This window comes from Hirundo rustica, chromosome 4 (genome assembly GCF_015227805.2).
Source record: "Hirundo rustica isolate bHirRus1 chromosome 4, bHirRus1.pri.v3, whole genome shotgun sequence".
NCBI classification, from domain to species: Eukaryota; Metazoa; Chordata; class Aves; order Passeriformes; family Hirundinidae; genus Hirundo; species Hirundo rustica.
In genome coordinates this window covers 3,633,239-3,651,697 of record NC_053453.1, presented here as the reverse complement: position 1 = coordinate 3,651,697, position 18,459 = coordinate 3,633,239, and the positions used below count along the sequence as shown (strand labels likewise).

The 18,459-nt window shown below is 45.3% G+C and overlaps 1 protein-coding gene across 1 annotated transcript in view; it reads left to right on the top strand.

The window, feature by feature from the left end:
* The window catches only part of SFMBT2 (Scm like with four mbt domains 2), a 105,976-nt gene that overhangs the window by 10,752 nt on the left and 76,765 nt on the right, over positions 1–18,459 (top strand). The window contains exons 2-4 of the mRNA XM_040062724.2: positions 1,620–1,761; positions 6,492–6,586; positions 9,337–9,577. Coding sequence (XP_039918658.1) covers positions 1,656–1,761; positions 6,492–6,586; positions 9,337–9,577 — 442 coding nt within the window. The 5' untranslated portion in view covers positions 1,620–1,655. The remainder of the gene's footprint in view (positions 1–1,619; positions 1,762–6,491; positions 6,587–9,336; positions 9,578–18,459) is intronic.

The window sequence follows — 18,459 nt, the reverse complement described above, 5'->3', positions numbered from 1 at the left end:
GGTTTGAATCACCTGCCTTGGTAATTTGCTTCCACTAGTGATTTTTTTGTGAAACACCCGTGGTTTTTGCAGGTTTTAATTGCAGCAGTGGTTGCTCCAGCAGACAGTCCTACCATGGTCCAGCTAATGGATATCAGACACTTGACATGCTCCTCATTTCTTCAGTTCTAATATAACTGCTCAGACACGTCCATTTCTTCCTTTAAATTACCATAGGAGCGGCCTTAAAATCTGGAAGTGAGAAATCCACGGCAGAACGCTCTCCTCCTTTCTATTTTATAACCATCATATCTAGTCTTCTAGAATATGTCTCCAGAGTAGTAAAAGTTGAAAAAATCCCATATATTTTTACAGTCTTATTACATCCTGCTTTTCCTGGCTTCTGTCAGTAAACTTCTTTACTACTTTTAGTCACACATTTTACAGAGCATTTGGCACTGGTGCTGCCAGCACAGTCCTCTCTGTCACACAGGATTTGGAGGCTCCACTAATAAGCAGGACCAGTCCTCCCCATCAGATATTCAGGACACACGCCTTCCCTACTGCCTGTCTTTGCTTTAGCATATCTTGTGTGAGTAGCTGGTTCCCTCTGTGCCCATAACCCCAGCTCTTGGTTTCTCTTTTTCAGTCGTCCTTTGACACCTTGTTATTCATCGGCATCTCAGAGTTTTACTGAAAAGCTCACTTTGGAGTTCTTTTTAATCTACTCCTAAAGGTGTATCTCGGGGTATTGCTTCTGAGATGGCTTAGTGTGACTGGAAATACAGCTCTCATTTAGTCTGGTGTCTGATGCAGGATCTGGTCAGCCTGGCTGCCCTTCCTCATATTGTTTTTCATTTCTGCGTGTTTTTATTCCACTTCGAATTTACTACGGTCACTCCTAGAACAAGCTCCTCTGCTAACACAACCCAATTTAAAATCAGTATTTACTGCCCTGCATGTTAAAACTGGTACAGCTACCTTAGGTCGGTCCTCACTCAAAAAGCAGTTGCAGCCAGCGCTATTTCATGAGGGTATCTGCATTGCTCAATTTTGTTTTCTAAGAGTTACTCCAATCTCTCTGAGTATTTTTGCTTTATTGTTTCCTCTGTTTCATTATCACAGATCTCCCCCTTTGGAAGTTTGAATATTTGTGGAGTGAGATACATCTCACACAGTGTTAGCCATCAGAAAGCTGGAAATCAAGGGCTGAAATGGCTGGATGATAGTGGAGATTTTTTTTAGCATGGGCTGTGCTGTCTTGTGGGCTCATCCTTCTCTCTCTGTTGGTGGCAGTGGGAGCTGGAGAGAGCTTTGAGATGTGAAGCCTCTGGATCATGTTTATTACCTTATTATCTTCTCTGTTATTATTTTTGCTGTTGCTCTTATGATATTATTGCCACTAAGGTCCTTTGTTGTGGTTTTCATCCAACCCCAGCTTCAGGCTGGAGACAGGAGGAGGATGGAAGGGTCACCATCAGAGAGTGGAATGTTTAGGCTGGGGAGAATGTCTAAGATCTTTCATTCCAGCTGTATCAAGATGGGATGACAGGAAAGCTGAGGGAATGGGTTGTTGTAGGTAGAAGAAATCGCTCATAGATTTGTTTTGTTTTCCTTTTACTTTGTCCTCGTTGCTGCAGGATGAATTAGGAAGGCAGAGCCTCTTCCTCTGAGCCATGGAGACAAGGGCATCCTTCATTGCCAGCATGAGAGAGACCCAGCACCTCTCCCCAGAGAAGGATCCCAGCCCGGCCAATGGTGATGGGGAGCAGTTTGATTCAGGTGAGCTCGTCTTCACCCCCACGAGTCCTTGTCACTGCTGCAGCTCCTCACAGGGAGAGCTGGGAGCCAGGGAGGCACTGGGAATGGTGGTACAGCTCCAAGGCCTTTTTTTTTTGAGTCTTATGGATTGGACTGTGTCCCATGATTGATAGGAAACAGGAGCTTTTCTTCTTCTGGACCTCATCTGTGGTATGTATCAGCTATTCAAAATTTAAACAAACAGCCATGGAAAACCTTTCCCAAGGCATCATACTGTGTTCTCCCAGCTTCCCCACCATTTTTTAATTCTGTTGAAGTTTTGTGGTTAAGAGAAACAGAACAAATAATTCAGAATTTTACAGCATTTCTCCTTTGTTTTGACTTCCTCCCTTCCTCCCTTCTTTCCTTCGCTATTTTTTGGAGCGTTTCAGGTGTGGGGGCTTCACAAACACTCAGGAGAGGAGAACTGGTCACATGTTGTCCTTGTGCTCACGACTGGATTGTAACGCTCTGGGATGGGCTCCTGAAGGTGTGAGGATTTGCTGTGCTAAATTTGGGTGTTCTTTGGTAGATGAAGAAAAGTAGATGCGACCCTCTGGTGATTTCTGCTGGAATCAGGTGCTTTAACTTCCCATATCCGGCCTTAGCAGGAGGAGACTGTGTCATATGATGAAAATGTGCATTATGGCTAGACCTAACCTACTTTATTTCTGAAGTCAAGCTTTTCCCTGCTTCTCCCTGAGCATGTCAGAATTTTGACCACTCAGCCTTCAGCTTCCTCACTTCTTGCAGCAGCTTAGTGATTTTCCTGTTTCCTTGGACACCAGATCCTTGGATTTCCAGAGTGGACGTGTCTGGGCTGATCCAGTCACAACTGGATCTATTTTTATCTGTGGTAGAGAGCTAGGAACCTCTAAGATGATATTCAATTGGCCAACCATAGACATTTTTTTTTTTTGGGAATGAGAAGAACTGGCCTGCAATGCCTAAATTTCAGTGAGGATAAGGATGGCTCTCCCAAGGCTGTGCCAGAGGTTGCTCAGGTGTCTGTGTGTGTGTGTCTCCCTCTCCCCACTCCTGTTGTGGGAGAATTTCAGTGCTCTATTCACTCAAAAAGTCATTTATGTGTATCTAGGTGCTACAAATAAGATGCCTAAGCAATTTGCCTTAAATACTTTCTCCTACTGTGTAGCCTAGGGAAAAAAAAAAAATAAAAAAAAAAATCTGTGTTTCTGGAACCACAGGGTTTGGGTCTTTTATCTCTTTTCTTTTCCATAGCTGAACATCCCAGGGGGCTGTTAACAGCTGGAACAGTTGCATTTTTATAGTGTCAATGCATGAGCTCTTTAAAGCCATTGAGAGGCTCGCAGATAATGACTTGTTGATTTTATTTGCCATCCTGGGCTTGTTTATACATCACCGTATTGTAAACCAGCCAGCCTTGACTCTTTCATTAAGAAAAGGCTCTGGACCTAAGTACCAATAATTGGAAAGGGAGCTGGTATGTAAAATAGGTTTAATGCCAGATTTATCACCTCTCAGGGTGTCCCGTGCTCCTGAGCACTTGGGTTTTTGTGATGGATGAGGACATTTGTGTGCAGCCCTGTTGAATGTGTGGGTGGTGTCGGGTCCTTTGGGCTGGTCTCACCCCCTCTGCCACTCTGGGTCTGCTCTGGGTGCCCCCCTGCCAGAATTCCAGCAGGGAACAAAGTCCGTTAAAAAACCATTTTGAAAACATACAGTCCCTTCAGAATTCGTTGTGGTGAAACGAAGCAAAATAAACCACTGATGCTGTGATAAATGAGTACTCTGACATTATTTTTACAGACCTTGTAAAAGTAATTTCCTGATAAAGTCTGCAGATAAAACATGGTAGAGGAGCTGGGCTGGTGAAGTGTCAGAGAGGAATGAGCTGACAGGGAGGGAAGGCTGCAGCTCTCACTCTGCCTCACTTCCAGGCCTTGAAGCCTCTTTATTTGGGTTTAGAAAGGAGAGATCTGGGTGGTGTTTTGTAAACAGGTGCTATTGGGAGTTTTTTGGGCAGCGTGTGAAAGAACCTGCCAATGAGAGTCTCTGTGCTGGACCATGGCAGAGTAGCTCAGGGTTAATAAGGTTGTGAAGGACTTGATGCATTCATAACTAGCATCTATTTATATTTGTTAAAAAGCTTTTTCCAAGTTCTGCAGAAGACTCTGTTTATGCATCACCCTGGAGACGTTGCTTCTTGCAAGGGCTGGAAGTTACGCTGAACTGACTGAAAACCTACTGCTCCTACTGCTCTCTGGAATGAATCTTTCCCATAAGACTGCTGAGGAGGGCTGGGGAAAAGGAGACACGTGCTGAAGGAGACACTTGCCTTGACTCACACAGATTAGAGAAAACCAGGAATAACTGCTGAGAGTACACTGAGAGCATCCATGGCTGAGGGAAAGGGCTCGTGCTCTGAGATGGAAGTGCCTGACCAGGAGAGAACAGAGCCCAGGGCTGACCTGGAGGTCACAGTATCACAGAATTATTTAGGTTGGAGAAGACCTCTAAGAGCTTTGAGTCCAATCATTCCCCCAGCAGTGCCAAGGCCACACCCTAAGGCATGTCCCCACGTGCCACATCTGTGTGTCTTTCAAATCCCCCTCAAGGATGGTGACTCCAGCGCTGCCCTGGGCAGCCTGTTCCAAATGTCCTGTCCATGTCCTGAGGTGGAGATGCCCTTGGGATTGTTGGACCAGCCCATCCCAACCCCACAGACTCAGGTGGATGCAGGAGCAGGGAGTGATGAGGCGCAGGGGGTGATGCACTTTCAGCTTTCCATGTCAGCTGCTTCTGACTTTTGGTGGGATGGGGATTGGTTGTGCTCAGGGTAAAAGGTTGCTTAAGCAATTTTAAGCCTGGAATGGATAATCATATCTGTCCATCTACTGATGGACTAACATATTTGGTTTTAGAGGCTCAGCCTTTGAAATCTCTGCACACGGCTTTTCTCTGTAACATTAACTCTGCAGGGTTGCAGGCATGAAGGCTGAAAAATATCCCTGTTCGTCTAAATTGCCTGCCTGCATGATACAGAATTTTTCCACCAAGCTCCTACCTTGTGGTTGTGGCTTATCATTCAGCCAAGGTTGAACAAACCCCTCATTCTGGGTCAGATGTCTCAAGCAGAGCCAGGTTCTGTGCCTGAAGGTTTTCGCAGGGATTGGAAAAATCAAAACAAAGCCCATTCTTTGTTCTGCGATGGATTTGTCTGTATTTGGATTGTAATCATGGGATTGGGTTCTTTCTTGCTGAGTTGAAGAGTCATCTGGTAGCCTTTTTATCACTGCAGTAAACGTTGATTTGCGTCTCCATATTTAAAAAGATGATTTGAGTTTAGGGCAAGGAGTCAGACTTGATGGCAGCAGTGTGCAAGTGTTTAACAGTGTTGACAGCTCAGCCTTGAACTCCCAGACACATCTTTACCCTCCACCAGCTCTGTCTCAAAACCCCTCTTCTGATCCCCTTTTCCCCCCCCCTCACCTACGTGGGTCTGGTGCCACAGGCAGCAAATAAAAATTGTGTCTTCCCCTTTTAATAATGAGAGATTCCCTTTGCACAACATAATTTTCTCTAGTCCTGGAAACTGGAGACCTGTAGCAATAATTGCAATAAATTAACCCTGCCTTTTTCTTCATAAAACTGTCTGGGGAGGGTTCTTAATTCAGTTTGTCATGAGTCACTTTAATTACATCATGACCACACTGATGAATGTTTGGGCAGGTAAAGGGTCTTGCAGAGTTTGCCTGATAAATGCTTATTGCAGAGAGCTCATTGCTGGACTGTAAATATTTTTGCTCTGGGGATGAAACTGGGCCTGCAAGATTGCTTGGGAACAAAATGAAAACAATCAGATTTGGCTGATTTTCTGTAAGTGAAAGAAGATTTATTTTTAATTATTGCTGTGTGCTGTTTGGGGCCTTGGCTCTGCCTCAGTGTGGTTATAAAGGAAGAAAAGAAGGAGTGGTCATGTCCAGCCCTTCCTGTGGGGAGGGATTGTGTGGGGCAGTGGTGTGGATGGGGGAGAGAGGATACAGAGCCCCAAATCTGAAGGGGGGAGCACGGAGTAAGAAGGCAGTGGGGGTGTAGTGAGGTGTGCTGAGGGGTTTGGGGAAAGCATCGGTAGCCTTGGGGGAGGAGGGAGGCATGGGGGGATTACCTGAGATTTGTGGGTGAGGTGATGCTGAGGAAGGAGAAGAAGGGTGGCAGGAGTGAAAATGGGTCTTGCTCAGCCCAGGGGTTGGAGTGTTTGGTCTGCACACAGCTCAACCAACAGAAGCATCTTGTAATTTATCCCTGGGGCGCTGCTGTAATTAACAGTGCTGGGGGATGCACTTTGAGGGCACAAGGACATGGCACCTTGGTGACAGTGGGCAGGCAGCCACCTTCCTTGCAGCCAGGGAGTCATCAAATGCAAAATAAGAGAGCTCAAGTGCCTTTTGCAGTGTATGACAGGTTTGTGCCCCCACTGCCATGGAAGCAGAGTCATTTCTGGTCTCAGTGTTGGCTGTTAAAGCCCCAGAGTCTGCTGAAAGCATGGTAAGAGCTGGTCAAAACACAGATCCTTAAAGCAAGCTTTCTGTTTTCCCTTCTGTTGATGTTTATACTGGTTGCTATTCTCACCCTGAACTCTTTGACACAACTTTTGCCTTCTTTGGCTGTGTTTTAGGCTGTTTTTCTCTCTCTCTTTTTTTAATTTTTTTTTTTTTTTTCCTTTTGAGCAGATGAGGGTTCCAGCATTGAGGATGCAGACTTCAACTGGGATGAGTTCCTGGAGGAAACAGGAGCCAGTGCTGCTCCCCACACCTCCTTCAAACACGTATGTGCTTCCTCTGAGCCTTGTGGGTGTTGTACACATTCCCTCTTCTGGTTTTCAGGGGCTCCCTGGAGAACTATAGTGGAGTCTTACCATTTTGGGCAGAAATTGACCCTCCACACATGGACAACCTGAGTGGGAATAGCCCCCCAGCCAGTGTTAAGTGACCTTGGTATATTTGCAGTCACAGATTGGAGTTCTGTTTCTGTGCCACTCCCTTATCCTCTGCCTTAGCATCAAATTTTCCATTGTTGAGGGCTCATGTTGCTCTCTTTTTGCTTGTAATGCGCTCATTTTTTTCTCTTCACCTATTTTCCCCTCTACAGTCATTGTTTTCCATGCCAGCCTGTAGAGATAAATCTCCCAAGAGTGTCTTTATTTTCCCCAAAGCTCCTTTTAGCTCCTTTTAATGCCTGATTTACTGACTGGCGGAGTCACTCAGCACTAGAGTTCGGTGTGGCTCATATGGAACAATCTCTCAGCCTCCTGCCTGGAGATGCTGTCTCAGAAGTGTGGGAAGCAGGGATTTGGGCTGGTGGTGCTTTTCCTGGGCGAACATGGAGCATGCAGACAGCTGTGGTAGTGACAGGCCTGTGCTCTGCTCTGTGTTAGCACAAGCAGCATCTGAATGCACCTCTGGAGATCACCTGGTCAAAACCACCTTTGTCTCCTGGTAATTTTGTGACTTATTTTGTAGGGCTAAAAGAGCTGCAGAGATGAAAAATCCTCTCTTTTATCTAGATCTGAAAAAACAGTACAGTCATGTATTCACTATTTTGTTTTCATTTTAATATCAGTATTACAAGGTGAAGGACCATAATTCTCTATACTGGAGATTGGCAGGGCAGTGCTTATTCTGGAGTTTATTCCTGATCCAGCGGCTGTTTGGAGAGAGCATCTTGTCCAAGATTTCTGCTCCAGGCTCAGAGTAGAAAGCTTTGTGCTTCATGAAACCCTTAAGGATGTCTTCAGTTGTGTGGAGGTGCCCAGCTGATTCTGCTGACTGCAGTGTCTCACAGCACCTCAATCCTGGGAATGTTAATGTGGGACAAATGGGTGCTGGGGACAGTCCTTGGTGACCAATCTGAAACAATCTGAAACTGGATCCTCAAAATCTGGCCAAAACCCTGAACACTGCCAGAGAAGACTGTATTATTTATTATCTGTCTGATTCTACTCCTGATGTGATTTCCAGTCACCAGTCTCTTGGCTTTGGGAGCACCTTGTTAGTGTTATGGTGAGCACAGGGAGAAAACCAACAAATAAATCATATTCTGCAGGCATCAGGCTCAGATGCTTTGAGCTCCAGCTGCCAGTCTGTACTGAGAGGAGGCCAGGGCATCCAGTTTGTGCTGGGACATGGGCCAGTCTGTACCCTGGGTTATTTATGAGGACTCTGAGCATTGCTGATATCCTGTCTTGTGCTAAGTAAAGCAGTGCCTGTCACAGATCACCTTCAGTGTTAGGCCATCTCCAAAGGTCCCTCTCAATGGTTCTGTGACCCTGGGCATTGATTCTGCTGAAAGTGCCCACACAAGGAAAGGCACATGGAGTATAAATGATAAAGGGGTTTGGCTGAGCAGCCCTGGGGTTGGAAGCTGGAGTTGAATGAGTGAGGGATTACTGCTGATGGGCCAGAGGAGCGTTTTCTCAGCAGCTTGGCATCCCCATGCCTGTGAAATCCTCAGTTGACCAAGCAGACCATGTTATGTTTATCTTTGTAAGTAAAAGAGTCACTTTAATGCTGCCATTTCAACTGGACCTCAATCAGACAGGCTTACCTAGATTTATGATCCGTCTGGATTCAGTAGCTGATAGGGTTCTAAGAAACCTGTAACCTGTCCTTAAACATCTCCTGAGGAGTGACAGGTTGCATTTTGGACGGTTTTGTGACGACAAGGCTGGCACCTGACCAGTGCACTGGCATCCAACTCTTCTTTATCAACAGCAACTAGAGGCATCCCACTGGTCCTTGTGCTACAGCAGGCCCTGGTGTTCATCAGCAGTGCCAGCAGTGTTCCAAAAGAGATGCTCTAGCATCTCCAGTGTCCTGAGGCAAGTTACAGGTGGCCTGTCAGTGCTGAGATAAATGGAAGTGACATCTCCATCAGATGGCAGGACAGTCACCCAGACAATTTACTTCTTCTCAGTGACAGGTCATACCTCATTTTCCAGGGTGCTGGGAGGGGGAATTAGTTGAGGCTTGAGCTGCTGAGGATGGGTGAAGTAGAAATTCTCTCCTTGGTTTGCCTGGTACAGCATTTAGCCCTTGATGCTTGTCAAGCCTCTAGAGGGGCTTTGGTGTCGTTATGTGACTAATTAATGTAGTTGGGCTTAACTCCTTCCTAGAGGTGTTTCATACCTGTCTTTTTGTGTCCTGTGCTTTGCCTGGTGGAGCTGTGCAGTGGGAAATGAAACTTCATTTGAGCTATGCTGACTGTATCCGAGGCATTAGTGACTTTTAGGGGTTGAAGATGAGTGCCAGCCCTCTCTTGGGTGTAGTACAGCTGAAGGTACCACTCCTGCTCTTTGGAACCTTGCGTGATGGGATATGAGCCAGTGAAGCAGGAATGGAACTGCCCAGACAGATGGAGAAGGAGATGGTTGGATAAGAAGCACAATCAGCTCGTGTCCTATCCCAGGGCTGCTCTTCAAGGACAGCATTTCCAGGGGAGGGAAGGGGGGGGAGGGGGGTGGGGTCGGTCTCCCTGCAAAGCACAAAAAGTAACACTGTGCCTTTCTCATTCTGCAAGGTCGAAATCAGCCTCCAAAGCAGCTTCCAGCCAGGGATGAAACTGGAAGTGGCCAACAAGAGCAACCCAGACACGTATTGGGTGGCTACGATCATCACCACCTGCGGGCAGCTCCTGCTGCTCCGTTACTGCGGCTACGGGGACGACCGCAGGGCAGACTTCTGGTGTGACGTGATGACAGCAGACCTGCACCCTGTGGGCTGGTGCACGCAGAACAACAAGGTCCTGATGCCTCCAGACGGTGAGTTCTGCCTGGTTTGTTCGGGTCCTGCTCTGGTGTTGGGCTGTGGGTTCACCTCCAGATTTCTGGTTGGTCTGGAATGGGTACTCCAGGTCCTCAGCTGGTGTTGGGTGATGTGGGCAGGGTCGTGTCCCCACAGGATTCAGTTTGCCCATCAGCCTCCAGCGCAAAGGCGTTTTTGCCCTAGTTGGTAGCAACAGAAGGCACTTCCACAGGGAGATGTCTTCTTACTGCTGAACTGTAATGCTGTGACTTTCACTTCGGGGAGAAGACTGTCCTGTTCTTGTAGAAAGAAGGGGTGAAATTCAAGAGTGAGAACAAACTAAAATAAGCAAGATCAGTTTGGGTGTAACCAAAATCAGAAGCTGACTTTGCACTCAAAAGTTTTGCCCTGGAAGTTAAAAACCTTCCACCTGCCAGGCTCTTGGCAGCTTTTAATTCTGATGGCAGATCCATGTGATTAAAGGTGGCAGAATTTGGTTATTATTGATTAGACCGTGTGCTGATGGGCAGCTCTTGGGTGCACAAAAGCTGAATGGAGGTGTTGTAAGTTCCTGAGTGGCCCATGTGGAGCAGTTTGTTAATAATACAATTTGATCCCCAGTGTATAAGAATGTAAATATATATATATAGGCTGTGTGTATCAAGAGAGCGGCTGTGGTGTATCCTTGCTACTACATTGCTCCAAGCAGAGGCATATTGTCAGTGTTGCTCCTAAGTCTTCCTGCCATATATGCCATTTATTCTGGGTCAGGGGAAGAAGAGATGAGTATTCAGCCTCCAGCTTGTGCATACGTTTAAGGAAAGCTTCATTTAAGGGTTCTGTTGCTGAAGGTTACTCGTTCCCTTTCTGCTGCGTGTGGCCATTGAAAACTGCATGTGCCAGTTGTGTGCCACGTGGGAATTCTCCTGGAGGAGGTGTTCCCTGACTTCCCCCTGAAGTGAGCTGTAGACACAGTCTTTGAATCAAAGCTGACCTTCCTGCCTTGCAAATGCCCGACTGTGAGCTAAACTTATCTTTTTGTTCTGGTCTGTGTGTTTTGAATAAACACAGGATTGATTGCTTAAAAGAAAAAAGAAGTCTTGAAGATAAATACAGCTGAGAAATCTCTTGGCTTAGCACCAGTAAATCAAGCTGATGTGAGAGGGGTGAGGTATTTTATTTTATTGGCCTCTTAAACTACATTTTATTATCTGGATTACAATCAGTGTTACCAGAAAGGTGTATAGTGCTACAGACTAAATCTCAAATGTGGGGGTCAGGGGGGAAAGAGAACTTACTGAGTGTCATAATAGAAAATAACAATTCCCTTATAACCTGAGGCAACTGCTTTTCATGGATCCGTTGGAGTTTGCCCTTTGTGTCGTGGCCACTCTGTGTGAATTGCCTTGGTTTGAGTGACTGCAGGTGTGCAGTGTGTCCTACAACTCTTCTCTGGTGGGTGATGTAAGTGTACACCAGGTTGTTGAATGTGGGCAACCTCTCTGTTAGTTTGAGGGTTTTTTTGTTTGCTTATTTTCCCCCGCCCACTCCCATTTTCAGTGAATAAACTTTGTTGAATATGTCATGGTATAATTTTCAAAAGGAATAAATTAAATGCATGGGTTGTTACTTCAAAAGAGATTAAAGCATTTAAGAGCTTGCCTCATATTTTAGAATTAGGCTAAAATGCCCAAGGGGATCTGAGCCTTCAGGACTTACAGAATCATAGGACGTTTGCATTGGAAAAAGAAACTGATGTTCTTGATGAACTCTGTGGAGATTTTTATAAACATCTTTAGCATAGCACTTTATTTTGTAGTCTAACCTTTGGGAGAAACAAAAAACAGCTTTAAATTGCATGGACCTGGTTCTGAAGGCAGACCCAGTTTGCACATCTTGATTACAGTGAGTGTATCTATTGGCTGGACCAGGCAAACAGCATTGCTGGGGCTGGTTGTCTGTCATTAGGCTGTGATTTTAATCAGGAGCTGAAGGCTTTGGTTAAAAAGCAGAGTTGCCAAAATGGACTTGTTTAACAGCCAGAATGACAGCACTGGGACAGTGCTTTGTTTCTGCTTACGAGTCAGGTTGGACTGATCGGTGCTCATCTCGTAAATGTGATGCCAGACAAGAATCGTAGAGTGATGGGACAAAGAATTTCATTAGATTGGAGAGAGATGCAACAAAATGGGCTGGTTCAGTTCAGCAGATCAATAGAACTTGATTTAAAGTCCAGCACACACAGAGCTTTTAAGAGGCAGCTGCCAAATAATTGTAGTTTATGATCCACATCGAAGGAAGTTGATTAATTTACAGACTGCTGCACTATTATTTATGGGGTGACGTTAGTTGCATCATGGTGCCTGTGGCCTGTGAGTAAAATGTCAAGTCACGTTCTGTCCTCCTGTGACGTGATGGTGCAGTCACCAGATCAGGAATACCTGAGGTGGCAATAAAATGTCTTGGTTTATGGCAGGATGGTGGGAGTGCACGTGTGCCTGTGAGCTTCACGCTCCCAACCCCCTCCTCCACAGGAAATCAAAGGAATAAAATTGTAGTTACTTCAAGCTTTGCCATTAATTATATTTTTCTCATTACAAATCGGTGTGTAATTTGAATTGCAAACTCAACTATCCTGGCAGAATAGATCTGTTTACCATTCAAAGCAAAATGAAAATTATTTAAATTAGTTAATATAGAACTCATTTGAATGAGTTGGATGTTTATTCATGAACTATCTGAGGCAAGTGTGAAGCTGTCCTTATGGTCTGTAGCTTTGGCACTGATCAGCTCTAATGTCATGTCCTGGGACGGAGATTTCTTCTTTATTGCATATTAACTGTGGTGTAAGCAGTGGATAGCTACTGCCTGATGTAGCTGAGTGTAAAATTTCCATCCTTCCTGATGAGGCCCTTCAGCAATTGTAATTCATATGAGGAAGGACAACCTGCTTCAAAGTTCACTGGCAGTGGCAGGGCTGTGGGTGGTGTGGGAGGCTTTGTTTCCTGCACTGTAAAGGTGGGATGTGAAGTAGGTTTTCCATCAGTTAGTTAAAATTTCCCCGTTGTATCACGCTGCATGGAAACTAGAATAGCATTTATTGCCTCCTGTGCCTTACACAGGCGCTCTCTTCCTCCTCAGAGTGCAGTTGTTTGTCGCCATCCTTCGTCCCTTGGGCTGCTTTACCCACTGAGCATTAAAGAAATTGAAGCCTAACTAAACTTTCCTGACTAGTGAAAGGAAGAGAGGTGTCCTGTAGCCTGTTCATTTCCATGTGCTGCTTTCCTGTGTTGCTGACAGTTGAGTTCATGGATACATCCACCATCGGGCGCAGGAGCGGCGTGGAGAACCTGACAAGTGTAGTAGCTAAATTATGCATCGTGAAAGAGCAGGGACGCCCTGTGATTGACACCCGGGGGTTTTTGTACAGATTGCAGATTTACAGCTGAGCTGACAGGGCCCAGTCTCTCCTGGCACTGTTCTAATGCAGCCTGGAATGAGCTAAAGACACCGGATGACGGGATTGTTTTGTACACTTGTAATTGCAGCAGTGGCTCTGCTTTAATGTTACTGACAGATGGAAAGTCAAACAGGGCATTTCTGCGTGCAGATCTGTGAGCTGGAGTCTGCTTTCCGTGCTGACTGGGAGGCTGGAGGTGGAAAGAAATGCAGCAGGGAGAGAGCCAGGTCTATATTTTGATTTTGCCATGGACTGGTATGGATGGGAAAACCTCGGAACGCTGGCTGTACCTGGGCTTGGTGACCAAGATGATCAATCACACCATGATTCTGTATAGGAAAGCAGCTTTTAGTTCCCTGTTGTGTCAATACAAGCAGGATTAAAGTTCAGGAGTCTGATCCTGGGGTGAAATAACCTTCTCTTTCACGGTGATGGGCTTTATAAAGTTTAATCATCAAATACACCTTTAAGAGGGGTAGACTTCAAGTATTTTGCCTGCCTGGGCTTTCTGTGAAGGCAAACACCATCATTTGGTCACTGTCTGAGATGGGTTTTCGTGTTTCTCTGAGGTGAGATTGACTCCTATCCGAGATGTAGACCAAAGGAGGGAAATTTTCACTGTGATTCCAAGTGCTGGTTCAGATTCTAGGCAGGATATAGTTGAAAAGGGAGTTAAAACTTGTGCCACGGCATATTGGTTTGCCTTCAAATGACAACTTACTCCTGTTTTTGTTAGGCTGGTTTTATATATCACGTGAATCTATCACAGAGCAAAATCACGGTCTTTGAGGTCACTAGTGTAAAGGAGGAGAGAAATGGGTCTGCTTGGCCTTGTCAAGATTTACTGCATGATGATTCTGAATGGGTTCTGAATGGCCAGAAGATGGTCTGCTGTGTTGCAGGTGTGGATTTGATGTCACTCCAAGGCACACAGAAGGCTTTTTTTTGGGTCACAGCTCAGGGTGGTGGTGGTGTGGCCCATACCCTTGGTTTTCAGCGTCGTTATCGGAGCTGTCTTGCTGAATGCAAAGCTTGTCCGCAGGTTCTTAAAAGATGGACAGGGAGATCAGAATTAATGTTTCTGACAATGGATGAGGGTGTTCAGGGATTCCCTTTCAGAAAATAGTCATGGATATTGGGGTTTTTTTGGTTGTTGTTGTTTTTGGTTTTTTGTTTTTTTTTTTTTTTTTAATAAAGGCATGTTCCCCCTGGTAATCTCATCCCAGAGGAAGTAAAAATTAAACTGTGCCTACAGAACTATGATTGCAGCACAGGTAGAGGGATCAGATGGGCAGGGTGGACTTCTTTGGCTTTTTTTCCTGGTATGGAAAGCTGATCTGCCCCCAGTTTAGCTCTTTCACCTGAAATATTACTTCTTAAGAGCTTGAGGCTGGAGAAAATAAGTAGGCATTCACTGAGCTTATGCTGTTTTACATCAGCTAAGAATTGGGCCCTCGAGCCAAGTAAAATGAAACTCGGAAATCTTCTTTGGCAGGTTGCACTGTCAAAGCCTGTGGATGTTTCTAAAGCAGTATACAGGGCTGTTTTTTAAAATCTCTGCCCAATCTTTATCCTATTATTCCATCAAAACTGAGTTTAGACTAACCTAATGTAAATAGATGGCAGGATTTCTTTATTTTAAATGCTGCAAATGACTCTGAGTACAGTGTTTTATGTGTGCTTTTCAAGTCGACTTTAGCAGACTATTAATTATGCAGGGATGACGTTAGCATAAATAACTAGTCAGCAAATAAATGTCAATTAAATATTCTATTAGCATAGTAGGCAGCTTTATGCATTGGCATAGAACATTTAGCAGATTATACTTAACGAGCATATAAAAAAATAGCTGTTTTTTTTTTTCTTAGCTCTCCTGATGACGGCAGTGGGGAGGAGAGGAGGTAAAAATGCTGGCTTTGGCTTAAATTTGCTGTAGTAGGAGTCAAGTCAGTTGACTCTGGTGTATCTTGGGAGTTTCCAGGAGCTGCAATTCACTGGAGCATGGCATGGCTTGGCATTTCCCCCCAGCCCCTCATAGCCCCTTGCAGACTTGCTCTTGAGAAAAACATTTTCATTAAGCAACCTCGGTAGTTTTTCCTTCCCTTCCTTGGCGTAACTCAGATCTCTCAGCCCAGAATGTGAAAATTCAAGAGTCTGCCTTTTGTGGCATCAGGATAATGTTGTCTTGATAGGGAAAATGGTATTTTCACTGTTGTGTGAAACTGCAAATCTTTTGCATGTGCTACTGGCTTTAGTTACTTTCAAAAGACTTAGAATTGCCAAGTGAGGCCCTTTGGGGGCAAACTGAGCATGACAGGCCCCCGCGTGTCTTTTGGGAATGTAATTAATTAATTGTTGAGCTACTGTGTAAATGTGGCATAGCCTAGCCAGTAGGTCAGGCTTTGCAAGAGGTTTGAGTTGCAGACTATCAAATGCAGAGGGTTTTGATTATCTCCAGGTCTGCTGTGCTTGAAGTCAACATTTTCTGGTTTGGTTTTCCTTCTAATATAATTTTTCAGGTCTGGAGGCATAACTTCAGAGAGCCTTGGAGGGATGAGATGCTGGCAGGTTTATTAGGTGGAGTGGGGAGCAAATGACTTATCCTGATGTTTTAGTTCTGAAACGCAGGCAAGAAAACACTTCCTGAATGGGAAATGCGAGGTGTGCACTGCTGTGGCTCTGGCTGGGACCCCTGTGAGGGATGGAGAAAATCAACGGGAAAACCCAATGTTTGGTAAAACACAGGTCTTTTTGTTGGAAGTCTTTTGGGAGTGCAGTAGGAGTGGTCTTTAGGATTGTACACAAGACTCGCAGCCTTGGATCTGTGGCTCAGGTACGTCGCCTTGGGGCACTCGCAGCTCTCTGCTAAGGGGAGAGTTTTCCCTGAGGCCAGGTCTCATCAGCTGGGGTCACTCTTTGTGCTTCTCTTGAGAATCTGGTGGAACTGGCTCAGGAAAGTTCCTTTTTCCTCTTCATAAAGCCATAAATTCAAAGCCTCTGGTTTGTACTCACCAGTATTTTCCTTCGGTACTTTCCTTCAGCGTTTTTCCACTCAAAAACATCAGGATGGCTGTCTTGGGGTTTAAGCACCCGAAAACTGTCTTGAGTTGCAGCAGACTCAGCACCCCAGAAGTGGGTGCTGGTCCCTCCTTGCCCTTTTGCCTGGATTTGGTTTTGTCTCAGGAGGTTTTGGCCTCTCCTTGTGTGTTCATCTTGAGATTCTTGTCCCTGATGCCCCACAAGATGCACTTGTGCCTGGGGAACCCAGCCCTTGCTGAGGATCAGGCATTTGAAAAACTGAAACCGTGCAAGATTGTTTAGTTTTCCAGTGGAAAAAAAGAAAGCTCAGAGCTCGCACATGAAGCGGGCTCTGTTTATTAAAAGCAAGAAAATATACACACTTTTATCAAAACCTAATTTTCCAGTAAGAAGCCGTTTCAGCAGAAACATGCCCAGCAAGCCTCGTTTCCAGGGACAACGACATCTGCTTATACTGTATTTATATTTATTTATGCTCACAAACAAATGGAGGAAGAGAAAGAGGAGCCTGACCAGACAGCCTATGCTCCAGTGAGGCAAGGATGTGTGCAGTGACTGTGGGCACCAAAACTGCTCAGGACCTTGCAGTGCACCTCACGTGCCTGTTCAGCATCTGTATCAGGGTGCTTTTTTTTTATCATGGAACCCAAGAATGGTTTGGGTTGGAAGGGATCTTACTGATCATCGCATTCTACCCCCTGCAATGGGCAGGGACACCTTCCACGGAGCAGAGTATTGCTAAGGATAATTTGGAAAATAAGATTTGGCCTACACCTACATTAGGTATCAGTGCAGGGCCTTAGAGGGTTGAAAGTTTCACTGATGCAGTTGTGTCCTAATGCAAATCCTGTATTTTTGCAGATTTCTGGGTGGAAAATACTTTTCATCCATAACTAAAGGCTGTCCTCATTCCTGTACTGGACTGAGCCGTGTAGTCAGCAAACCTTGTAAAAAAAATATTACTTAGTTTTACAGCTAACACTGAGGATAATGCAGCACTGTTTACTCTAGTGTGTTATTAACCCAGCTCGGAGCATGGGTTTAATCTGGAGGTTGGCTGGCAGCCAAGGAAGGGTTCAAGAAATGGTTCTCCAATGGATGAGGTTTGAAAGCCAGTGACTCAGACATGGCCCTGCTGAAATGAATCCACTCTCTGCCTGCTTTTCCCTCGCTTGGGTGGACTCTCTGTTGTGACTTTTATCTCCACGTTCTGCTGCCTTCCTCCATAAAGAAGTGATGCTGCCATTCCCATGGCAGCTGGATGGTTTGCAGCATGGTAAAAGGGTTCATTTGGGGTGGTGCAGGGAAGGCTGAACGATGAATCCTGTTTTCACTAAAGAAGCAGTACCTTGTGTACAAGCAACAGCGGAGCTGAGGATCAGGGATATTGCAATGAAAACTGAAAGCCTAATCCTTCTATAAACAGTCTGGAGGGGAGGGGGAGAAAGAAAAGCAGTGATTTTTGGGGACTTTGACAAGTTATAAATATATCCTGAGTGAAACCAATAGTGTGGAGCTTTATGAAAGATTTAATGAATGAATATTTCATGCCCACATGGTGCTTCTTCTGTAAAGTTGCTGTTGGTAAAAAGCAATAAACAAAGAACCTCCTTCAGGGTTTGTTTGGGCTTTTAAATTAAACTAATTTAATCAACTTTTTCAGTCAAGCTTGGTATTAGTTAATTTCTGTACACAGCTCTGTACTCGGTTCTGTTTGTTTTCTCCTGATACCTGTTCTGCTGTTTGGAAGATGCTTGAATATCTGAGAATGATTCATTTCATCTTGCCCTTATGGTGCATCTGGGTTTTCAAGGCAGAGAGCACAGTCCTGAATTTTCCTTTTCCTAAAACCTGAGGAGCCATCCATCCTCTACCATCACAGCTGGAGGTTACAGGGCTCCAGCTGAGGTCATTATACAGCTGGAAAATCACTTGAGCGTGCTGGTCATTTCTGATTGCAAGCAAGTAGGATTTTTTGAGGTTTTGGAAGCCTTCAGCACCCAGTTCACTGCTGCTTGAAGGACTAGAACTGGCCCAAAGTGCTCTGGAGTCTGGCCCCATATGGCCAGCGAGGCTTGGATGCTTCTGCACTGAATATCTCAGATTTATGCAGGGAGATGGAAATGCTCTTCAAACTCAGGCTCCTGGTGAGGCTGGGGCTCGGGTGTGCTGGTGAAGTTTCTTTATGGTTGGCAGTCATGACAAATGGCCAGGGGGAAATCAGGGTATGTGTTAGCTCTGTGTTCCATGTCTTTTGCAATAATTTCTAAAAAAATCCGTGGGGACGTGATTTCTCCTTGGGAGCAGCAGGACTGAAGCCAGTTGATGTTTTCACAGCTGGACCAGCAAGTGAAAAGCAAATGAGGCACAGTAGGGAGATGAAAGCAAGGGTGATTGGAG